General features: G+C 30.4%; 1 protein-coding gene across 3 annotated transcripts in view; it reads left to right on the top strand.

Moving 5' to 3' along the window:
- Positions 1–9,986: 9,986 nt before the first annotated feature.
- LOC141459189 (uncharacterized) overlaps positions 9,987–12,411 on the top strand; it is a 71,838-nt gene continuing 69,413 nt past the window's right edge. For all 3 annotated transcript variants that reach the window (XM_074137951.1, XM_074137950.1, XM_074137952.1), the window contains exon 1: positions 9,987–10,987. In XM_074137951.1, the coding sequence (XP_073994052.1) occupies positions 10,271–10,987 (717 nt within the window). In that variant the 5' untranslated portion in view covers positions 9,987–10,270. The remainder of the gene's footprint in view (positions 10,988–12,411) is intronic.

Here is a 12,411-nt window from a genome sequence, read left to right as displayed (position 1 = left end):
TCGTGGACTGAAGGTTTTTTTTTGTAACAAAAACATTTACTAGATACTACATAAGTAAATTGTAACATTTTTATAATTATTTATAATATTTTAATGTAAAGATAAGTAATTATTATACATAAATTGAGAAAATGCATAGAAACATAAAAAATTAAATCATAAAATAAATAAATAAATCATTGCAACTTGAAAAATATCATTATTATAGACTTTTGAATAACATTTAATAATTTAACCGGATAGGTTAAACGTTTTGAGGACCGGTCAAATATTTACGCCAGAAAAAACCAACGGTTATTAAGGTGTGCTCTAGACGATTACATTCTATTGAAATTTGCATTGGGCTACAAGGCACCAATAGCTGGCCTGTCTATTTATGTGCCTTATTAGATAAACAACATTACTTTCCTACACAACACCATGATGAATGTAGATTGCGTGAAATTTCAAACGTTTATATCTCTTCTCGTCTTTATCACAATTATACAATTTCTTTATTAAGAAAAGTTAGGTGTAAACTTGGTACAAATTGCGATGTTATGGAGATAACAGTTAACGAGATATTGAAAGTTTTTTAATTCCTTCAAATTTAAACGTTTATATCTCTTTTCGTATTAATCAAATATCGATGATTTCTTTACCAAAATGTAGAGAAATGTTAGCTTTCTAAGTAATATAAATTGCAATGTTCTAGTGATAATTGTTTATGAGATATTCACGATTAAATTTTTGACGTTTCCAAATTCGTTTCGAATTGCGTGAAATTTCAAACGGTTATATCTCTTTTCGTCTTTATCAGAATTCTATGATTTCTTTACAGAAATGTAGATAAAAATGAGGTGTATAACTGGTACAAATTGCGATGTTATGGAGATATCAGTTAACGAGATATTGAAGGTTAAATTTTGGAGGTTTTAAATTCCTACAAATTTTTAACGTTTATATCTCTTTTCGTATCAATCAGATATCGATGATTTCTCTACCAAAATGTAGAGAAATGTTAGCTTTCTAAGTAATATAAATTGCAATGTTCTAGTGATAATTGTTTATGAGATATTCACGATTAAATTTTGACGTTTTCAATTTAGTTTCGAATTGCGTGAAATTTCAAAGGGTTATACTCTTTTCGTCTTTATCAGAATGCTATGATTTCTTTACCGCAATGTAGATAAAAGTGAGGTGTATGTCTGGTACAAATTGCGATGTTATGGAGATAGTTAACGATATTGAAGGTTAAATTTTGGAGGTTTTCAAATTCCTACAAATTTCGAACGTTTATATATTTTTTCGTACTAATTAGATTTCGATGATTTCTTTACCTAAATGTAGAGAAAATTTAGCTTTGTAAGTAATATAAATTGCTATGTTCTAGGGATAATAGTTCATGACATATTCACGATTAAATTTTTGACATTTTCAAATTCGTTTCGAATTGCGTGAAATTTCAAACGTTTATGTGTCTTTTCGTTTGTATCAGTTTTCAATGATTTCTTTACTGAAATGTAGAGAAATATAGAGTACTTAGCTTTATGAGTAATATAAATTGCAATGTTCTAGAGCAGGGGTCGGCAACCTGCGGCCCGCGGGCCGCATGCGGCCCTTTGAAACTTTTTGCGCGGCCCGCCAAAACATCAATATAATTTTAGGAAAAATCAACAGAAGCATATTGGGAACCTATTTTACTGCGCAAGTTTAATCCCCACTCCCCAACGAATACGACAGCTCGCTTAGCAGCTTTCGTTCATTTCGCCAGTTTGCTACTGTATGTTCGTTCATATGTGAATTTTGCACATAAACACGTTCATATTGACAACCGTAAGACGTTTCACTACAATAGGTAATGAGAAATACATGTTATTTTTAATTTATTATTTTAATAATTCATATTTTTTTTGTAGGAAAAATGAATAAAATACCAAAAAAAAGAAAAATTAATGAGGAAAACCGCGAATTTAATGAAAAGTGGACATTTGATTATTTCTTTATTAATAATTACAATAAAGCACTATGCTTAATTTGCAAAGAATCTATAAGCGTATTCAAAGAATTTAATTTGTGTCGCCATTACGACACGAAACACAAAAGTGAATATGATAAATTTGAATCTCAATTCAGACAAAATAAAATTGATTCTTTACAAAAATCATTAGAAGCACAACAAAACGTTTTTAAAAAATGTAAGGAACAAAGTTCAGCATTGGTCAAAACGTCCTTACATATTTCGAAATTAATTGCTGAACATAACAAACCATTTACGGATGGAGAGTTCATTAAAAAATGTATTTTGGCTGCTGTTAACGAAATTTGTCCAGAAAAAATTAAAAAATTTGAAGATATTAGTTTGTCTACACGTACAGTAGTTCGACGTATTGAAAATATATCAACTAATATGTTTAATAAATTAAAAGAAAATTCTTCACAATTTGAGTATTTTTCACTAGCACTTGATGAAAGCAACGATATAACTAGCACCGCTCAATTGTTGATTTTTATCCGTGGTATTGATAAACAATTTTGTGTGACAGAAGAACTTGCTGCATTAAAAAGCCTCCATGGGAATACAAGAGGTGAAGATATATTTATGCAACTATTAGATGTTTTCAATATGTACGATCTCTAGTGGGAAAAATTAAAAAATGTGACAACTGACGGTGCAAAGAACATGACGGGGCACAATACTGGTTTGGTAGGCATGATTAATAAAAAATTGAAAGAATTAAATATTAAACAGCCTCCTCTACAACTTCATTGTATTATCCATCAACATGCACTTTGCGCAAAAGTTGTAAATTTGAAAAATGTTATGAATATTGTAGTAAAGTCCACCAATTATATTCGCAAAAACGGTATGAACCATCGAACATTCCGGAATTTCTTAAATGAAATTGACGCAGAATATGAAGATATCATTTATTTTTCTGAAGTAAGATGGCTCAGCCGTGGGAAAGTTTTAAAAAGATTTTTCGAGTTGATAGACGAGATTGAAATGTTTTTGACAGAAAAAGAAAATAATATACCAGAATTATCGAATTTTAATTGGATAAGCGAGTTAGCTTTTCTTGTGGACATTACATCTTACCTCAATAAATTAAATATAATACTACAAGGCAAAGGAAAGTTAATCAACGAGTTATTTACAGAAATCAAAAGTTTCCAGCTTAAAATAAAATTGTTTATTTCTCAACTTGAAAAGAATAATTATTGTCATTTTCCTACTTTGCAATCGTTTTTAATCAAAAACGACAAACAGTGTCCTTCGAATATTTTTATTGAGTCACTAAAAGTACTGGATGAAAATTTTCAGCATCGGTTTCAAGATTTTCATGCAAAAGAAATGGACATATTAATATTTGAAAATCCTTTAAAATTTGATATTGTAAAAGCACCAGACAATTTACAAATAGAGTTAATTGATTTGCAATCTAACAATGTGTATAAAAATAATTTTGATGAAAATAATTTAATTGCATTTTATTCAAATCTACCAGAAAACAAATTTCCCAATTTAAGAAATTTTGCAAAATCAATGATTTGTATTTTTTCAAGCACCTATTTATGCGAACAAACATTTTCAAGAATGAATTTGATAAAATCAAAATATAGAACGAGGTTGACGGATGAAAATTTACAAAACTTGTTGAGGATCTCAGTATCCCAAACACAACCGGACTTAAATGAATTATCAAACAATATTCAAGAACAAAAAGCGCATTGAATTTTAATGAATGAATAAAAGGAAATATATACTATTTTCCTTAATATTTTATTAATTTTAAATTTATATATTTTATATTTACATATTTATACATATGTAATTGGAATTGTATTTTCTTTTTTTTCCCTTTTAAGAATTGTAAAAATTTTGTTCTCTGACATTATTGTTATTATAGCATGTCAATAAAAAATACATTTTTTTCTATATTTATTTTTAATAATATTTATACTTGTATATGATATAAAAGCACTATTTGAATGTGCGGCCCGCATAAAAAATTTTATTTTGAAAATGACCCGCCATCCGAAAAAGGTTGCCGACCCCTGTTCTAGAGCATCGTCTTCGACACTGTGGTACGTTTGTTGTTATTTGGTGGTACACGAAAAATAATAATGACGTACTTAAAAAATTTAATCACAAAAATATCATTGAAACGTTTTTTCTTATAATACATAAAAATTATTAAATTAATTTACTGTAACGTTGTTAATATGTAAGGTTAGTCTGCTTCATGATATACGAGGAAATACGATATAACGCTTATTTAACAGAATTAAAATTGTCTTTTATGGAGTATTTTCGAAAACCCGAAAACACAAATGATAATTGGATTTCAAACCCCTTCTATAAAGAAAATTTAGGAAAAGCTACATCTTTATCGATATATGATAAAGAAAATTTAATAGAATTATCATGGGACTGAGCTTAAATGATAATTATGAAAAAATCTGCTTAAAGAGACTGATTGTAATGAGTAATCTTGGTACTTACAGGTAGTTGAAATCCTAAAAGATATTAATTCATATGATTTGGGCACAAATATAATAATCCTAAAGAAGAACTTTGTAAATTAATTGATAATTTTTAAGAGAAAAATATATACGCAATTTTTAATTATTTAAAAAAGTTTTAAAACTAAGATCTTACACTTTTCGAAGTTTATAAAGAGAACATGAACTTGCAAGTCCTTTGTACCAGACATACTGTATCTTTATTCAAATAAAGATAGTATATAAAATTAAAATAACTCATTCGTAATATCAAATTTCACGAAATACAATCATTTTTACCAAGTGGTACAATGTAGCATGACGTGCTTACCAAGTGGTATGCGAGCGAAAAAAGGTTGGGAAACGCTGAACTAGTGGATAAACGGTACAACAAAGCACTTACCATCTAATTGGACAAAAATCATTCCTTTTAAACGATTAGTAACAAATCTTTCTCAAGCTATATAGAACTTTAAATAATTAGATACTGGCTTAACTTTTTGCTTTTTATGTTCTATAAAATAGATAATCATAGTCCTCGGTTTTTCTAATCTAATGCATTAAAAGAAGAAACTTAATCAACTAGAATAAAATACTTGCACTAACTATATAGAACTGATAATAATTGATGACTGATCTAACTATACCGTTGTATTTCCTATCAAATGGGCAGCAATACATATTATTATTCCTAGCACCTAGACAATAAAAGAAGAAACCAACAATCAATAGTGTTGCCATTAATACAACAGAACAGTAGCACTAAATTAGCCAAACAACATTCCTATCAAATGATTAGTAATATAAAATACATACTGAAATCTATATTAAAAATAATTGTTCTCTTGCCTAAAATTTCGCTGTTTATTCCTTATAGAATAGACAACATATACTGTTTCTTTTAAACACTTTTTCAATGAAAGAAGAAACTTAATCACCTGGTGTATAACAATAACAACAGAGCTCCATCACCTAATTTGTCAAATATCATTCCTATTAAATGACTTTTTATCTGAAGTACTAACTCATGCTATATAGAACTTTATCCAATTAATCACAGACCTAACATGTAGCTTTTTATTTCCTATAAAGTTGAAAACATTGGGTATAACTGTACAATAAAAGAGAAAACCAGTAATCGGAATATAACGATAGCAACAGAGGAATATCTCCTAACTAGGCAAATATATGTAATAATAAAAGCTCAAATTATCAAGAACTTAAAAATAATTGATAATTGACCAGACTATAACGTTATTTTTCTATAAAATGGATAACGATAGTCACCTTTTTATCTAACTCATATGCAATAAATGAAGAAAGCAATAACCAGGTAGTGTACATTATCTGTTAAAGGCATTTCGACAAAAATAATTAAAATATTGAAAAGTTATTATGAAGATACTTACACAAAAATATGGACCTAAAATGGACTTTCAACTGCTTTTGCTTCCCAAATGGGGGTTAAACAGGGATGTTTGCTCAGCTCTATACTTTTCTCGATTTCTCTAAACGACTTGGTGGTTGATCTAACTGTGGGGTGTGATCATAAATTGGGTGTAGGATGAAAACTTTGATGTTTGCCGATGATATTGTGTTGCTTGCCTTCTCTTCTGCTTCTCTGCGGATCATGATAGGGGATTTGGAAGACTATTGTGAGAAATGGAATTTAAAACTGAACTTAAATAAATCCCAGATCATGATCTACAGGAGGGCAGGGGGTGATTGAAAAAAAAATGAGAAGTGGTTCTTTGAGGGAGACAGACTACAGTGTGTAAATTCTTATAAATATTTAGGTATTACCGTTAATCTATCATTCTATTTCGAACTAAAAAGTAAAGAAAAAGAAGCTAAAGCTAAATCTGCTGTTAACAGTAAAGTAATAATAAATAAAAATATCGCATCAGATAACAAAATTAAAGTTTTTAATAGCGCAATAAGAGCGGTGTTATGCTATGGCGCACAGGTTTGGGGCCTCTTAAATTTACAAGAAGTAGAGAAGCTGCAGAAATAATTCATAAAGAGGTTATTTTATCTGCCTCGAAACACACCCGATTATGTCCTATACCTGGAAACTTCTATCCCACCGTTGTATGGCTACACTCTTAAAATGCACATAGACTACATCCGAAAAGTATTAAATCAAGCCCCAAACGGACTGTCTAATTTTTCAGCTAATGTAATAATAGAAAAGGAAATATGCTGATACAAGCACATTAAAGATTTAGGTAATCAGTTTCAAATAGAAATTAACAAGGAAAAACATTCCATCCTGAAAACTTAATAAATAAACTTGAATTAAATAATAAAATGGAAATGCTAACTAGAGTTGATAAAAGTGAATTTCATAAATTATATTCAAAACTACACCCGCATCAGGCAGAATTCTACATCCACAATAATGCAATAAATCTATTTAGTAAATCTCTCATATTAAAAGCTAGAGGCAAAATGTTAGACTTGAACTATCAACCTTGGAGTAAGAATAGGGTGTTTACGTGTTCCTTGTGTATCTAAATGTCCCAGAAGATACCATTCACTTCCTAGGAATATGCCCAATTCTAAGGGAATTTAGAAAGGCATATTTTGGTCAAATAAAATTAAATCAAGAGGAGGTGGTCAACTTATTGAATGGTACCAACTGGACAACACTCGCCAAATACTAAAACACAGTTATAAAATATCGGTAGTTCCTGGTTCAGCAATTCCAACATAACAATTAAATCAACTGCTGTATGAATAATAAATACTTGAATTGGAAGCTAACTAAATTACTTAAAATAGAATGAATTAAATTAAATAAGAAATTAAACTTAAATTAGGCAACTGGACAGACCGCAAAAGCCATTGTCTTGTATGTTTTTTTTTTTGTGTGTGTAAATCCATGAGTATTTACGTATTTTGTAAATAAAAGCATTTATTCATTCATTCATAACAATAATAAGATTTTTTTTTTTGTAATAAAAAGACAATTAGAATTAATAGTGTAATTTTCTTATTTTATAACGCCTTCTAAATTAAATGTTTACTTTTAATTTCAAATTTGAGGTACAGAACAAACAATAATGGCTTTAACTGCTAGATGTTTAATCTTCGTTTGAAATGTGAAAAGTCTAAAAGCGGCTTGTCACCGAAGCATCAGGGTCCTTTAAAAATGAAATAAAATGGCACGCAAAAAAAATGTTCTCAAAAATCTGTTATAGAAAGTGTGGATGAGTTAAAAAGAATTCAGTTTCGTCTAGAAATGAGGTTAAAAGATGACAAAGAAACTTCAGTTCAAAAGGGAATAAAAGTAGCTTTTTTTTGTACTAAACTAGACCTGCAAAGCTAATATGTATTGTGGTACTGGGTTCGATTCCCCCGGTCTTAGGCCTTGGATTTTTTTTATTGGTTAATAAAAGAAATTTACAGTAAAGTATGTTTGCTAGCCGCCTCCGTCCACGACACCTAATTGGTAGTTGGACGTTAAGCCCCGCCTGAAAAAATAGGCTATTACATTACTAAACTCTGAACGACTATTACCATATCATCTAATATAGTGCATCTCTCCCATTTAATCCAGTACATCTATCCCATCTAATCCAGTACATCTATCATATTTAATCCAGTACATCTATCTCACCTAATCCAATACATCTCTCCCATGTAATCCAATATATCTATTACACAAGTACCCAGAAATAAAAAAAATGTTCACAAAATACAATATTCTTCTGCGATCTTCTGCTCCCGTTGAAAGACTTTTCAGCTATGAAACGATGATTAACCTACCAAAATGTAGTAAACTGATAAAAAATTTCGAGACCCGAGTAGTTTTACGTAAAAGCGAATTCCAACCTATTACGAGTAAGTGTTTTACTGCTGTAGGTCAAGCAATAATAACCATAAATTGTGTGTACGTAATTATTTTAGTTTTTTAATTTACTATTACCTTTTTTATGCAGTGAATTTTAGCCTTTAACTGTTATATTAATACTTAGAGAACGGATGTATTTACTTTTATTTATGTTATTTCATAGTTTACAGGCGCCTGGGCAAAATTTTCATTTTTTCATTTATTTATTTCTAAATTTTTTCTGTTATCCATTTTTTTCTTATTTGTATTACCAAAATTATGTGCTATTGATAATCACAAAAGTTAAATTTTAAATCTCAAAATTACATGATAAATAAATAAATGAATAAATTATCTTTCAGAAATAATAAGCAATTTTGGCATTAGTAATAATTATTATTTTTATTTATTTTATTTGTCAAAGGGCATTCACCCCATACAAAGGAGTTGGATATATTACAATGTACAACACTAAAAATAAAGAAGTTTCTGTAAAATACACAAAATAAATTTACAATATTAATAACAAAGAATTTGAAAATAATTAAAGAGTTAGTTCGAAAGAAAAATATATTTACAAAAATTACAGAAGTATTTTAGATTGGTTACATAGTGTAAAAAGAAAAAAAATACCTTTAGGAGAAACTAAACAAAACACTATTCTCAAACAATTCTGCTGTTTCCAGACAAATAATGAGAAATACGTTTGAGAAATTAGATGAACAAGATCAAGGCCACATGTATCAAAGAAGTCCATCTATTTCTTTTATCGAGGGCGTTCACCGCAAACAGATATAATTTGCGTAATTGTGCCGTATCATTTAAAATTAGAAGCTGTTTAATGTTTCCATGGTTACCAAGGCATTCACCAATATACCGCCCGCGTAAAGTTACATAGAAGGGACAAGAGACAAAGAAGTGTTCAAGATCATCCGAACTCTGCCCTATACAAGTTGGACACGGCTTATTAGGGGAAAATATAGTTCTTTGTTTATTCACATATAAAATTGGCATCTTACTGCTGGCAAGACGTATTTGCGAGAATAATCTTATATAGCTTACTTTATTCTTATCAAGGTACACCTCACTTGAAGAACCTAAGGAACTAATATCTCTAAAGTATGTGTTATATTTTGAGTTTAAAATGTTATCTATGTCTTTACTAAAGCAGTGATTACTATATTTTTCTATTATATTATTGAAATTTGATTTGATCAGTGAGCTGTCACACAAATATCTATCGTCCCAAGCGCCGATAGTCAAAAGATTTTGTTTTAGTTGGGCCAGCCAGTTGAAGGGAATAGATTTATTTTCAATTAGTTGCACAAGACGGTTATAACAATGTTTCTGCAATTGATCATCAGGGAGTTCCACTAACTTTAACCAGTATTTAACTGTTCTTTTAAATACTAGTGCTTTTAGATGCAATGAGCCTGTTTCTAATCGGATATACGAACTAGAAGTACTCATTGGCAAGTGTAATAACTAGGGAACGGATTCGTATGTATTTACATATTTTTTTCTAGGCAATTTACAGACGTTTTTCAACTAGAAGTATTCATACTGACACTTTTTAAGCCGTTTGAGTCTACTTTTATTTCACGTATTTCCACATATTTGGATGTTATCGCATATTTATACATATTTGATTAAAATAAATAAATATTTCTACATATTTAATCAAAATATGTACATATTTTTTCATATTTTTCATTTTGGGCATATTTTCATAATTGGGAGGTGGTTGACAGGAACTGTGAACCACAGTCTGTAGGGCTGTGAATCACAGTGGGTACAATGGTTATTGTAATTTACACAGAATGCTGCGAAACAGTGACGGGCACTTGTTAGTTCTTTGAAGTTGTCTGACGTTGTCTGTTCTTTTAGCTCGTTCGTTGAAGTGTCCAATTCATTTCGTTCGGTCACTTAGTGTATTCTTTTTTGGGTGAAATGCCACGAACATCGGCCTCAGACAAACAACTGGTTGCTAAATATCTTCGCGAGTTTCCAGCAGAACTTTTTCGAAGTGATGGAGTCATTTTGTACTGCACAGCTTGTGACAAGCGCGTTTCTTGCTCTCAACGTTCCCGAGTCACCCAACATATTGCCACCGGATCGCACATAGAGAATAAAAACAGAAAGAAAGAGAGGACATCCTATCAAGCCTTCCTTACATCTCCATCATCAAGTAAGTCTACTCTGAGTACAGATCTGTGTCGGGCTTTGGTTAGAGCAGATATCCCTTTCCACAAACTTAAAAATCCTCATTTCAAAGGATTCTTAGAGACCTATATTGGGAAAAAAATGCCTGACGAGAGCACTCTGCGGAAAAACTACCTGGAAGATATCTATAAAGATACACTAACCAAAATTCGAGAACATACCAAAGATGGACCGATTTGGGTGTCAATTTATGAAACCACTGACGTTGAGGGCAGGTATATTGCCAATGCAGTTATTGGAAAACTTGACAGTGATGCTGATGTGGATTCAAAGCCATTCCTTTTGAACTGTGAGGTTCTCGAAAAATGCAATCATTCCACCATTTCACGATTCTTCGATGCCTCAATGCATATCCTATGGCCCAGTGGAGTTTTGAACGAAAAAGTTCTTTTGTTTCTCTCTGATGCTGCCCCCAACATGGTCAAGGCTGGGCAATCTATTCAGGTATTTTATCCTAAGATAATTCATGTGACGTGTATTGCTCATGCCTTGCATCGAGTAGCAGAAACTGTCCGATCTTTGTTCAGTGACGTAGATTCCTTAATCTCCTCGGTTAAAAAAGTGTTCTTAAAAGCACCAAGTCGCATTAAAATGCTAAAAGATCTCTATCCAGACTTGTGCCTTCCACCAGAACCAATATTGACAAGATGGGGTACTTGGCTGGAAGCAGCTCAGTATTACTATGAAAATTCCATTTTCATAAAAAAAAAATGTCCATTTTACTTAAATATTCCAGAAAATATTTTAAGAAAATCGCATATTTTCCACATAATTGACGAAAATAAATGCATATTTTAATTAAATATTTGGCATTTTTAAATACATAAAAATCCGTTCCTTAGTAATAACTGTTTAAAATATTTTTGTTGGACTTTTTCGACTTGATCAGTGTAAGGGGAAGCCCAAACTTCAGAAGCGTGTAATGTCACTGAAGATACTAATGAATTAAAGAGCAGTATTTTAGGAGACCAAGTATCGGATTTATAATATGAAAGCGTTCTTAAGCATTAGTAATAATAATAACAACACTAATAATAATAATAATAACAATAAAAATAATAATAATTTTATTGCTTTAATTACAATTGTAAATAAGCATGGAGTAGTGTTTAAATTCACACAAAAGGAAATAAATAAATAAAAAGCATACAAAACGAAAAAAAACAATAAATCATAAACAGTATTGAAGAAAATAAATAAATTGAAAACAGCTATAATGATTAAAAGAATATAAAGCTTCCGCCTAAAATCAGTAATAAGGAAAAATAAAATAAATATCCTCAATAAACATGATAACCAAACGAAAGAAAAAATAATAAACATTAAAATAATAATTAATTCACCCATATAAAAATAAATACACATACATAAATTTATAACAGAATAAAATACAAAAACTTCAAAATAGAGATCATTTTCATTTATAATTTCATGATTTAGTAACTGATCAATATCTTTTGGGCACAATTAGACAAAGTTCCAAAACCATGCACGTTCCAGAATAATACATTAATTTTTGACACAAAATTTCTACTAACAGAGTCTACATTTTTGGAGGGGGAGCAGATAAATCTTGAGCACAACTGGTAGCCATTAAAGGAGGCGCCTTTGGTTTCAGAAACCCCAAAATTCGACCAAATTGCGATTTCTTGAGTTTTCTCTTTTTGGTTGATCTGTCGATCCCTTGAGAAGTCAAAACATCTTCAGTTTCTGTATCTTCTCCAGTTGCTAAGGAAGATCCATCTTCTAAGTCAACTGGAACTTCATACCCATATTTCATCAGATCACTTTCGCAATTGATTAACACAACTTTTAGACCTTCTTCTTTTCGAATCAATATTTTACCATTTCTGGACCAACAGTATTTT

The sequence above is a fragment of the Rhodnius prolixus genome, unplaced genomic scaffold (genome assembly GCF_049639745.1).
Source record: "Rhodnius prolixus isolate KJV_2025 unplaced genomic scaffold, Rpr scaffold_11, whole genome shotgun sequence".
NCBI classification, from domain to species: Eukaryota; Metazoa; Arthropoda; class Insecta; order Hemiptera; family Reduviidae; genus Rhodnius; species Rhodnius prolixus.
The sequence above is the reverse complement of the archived record's forward strand: the minus strand, read 5'-3'. Positions and strand labels throughout refer to the sequence as shown.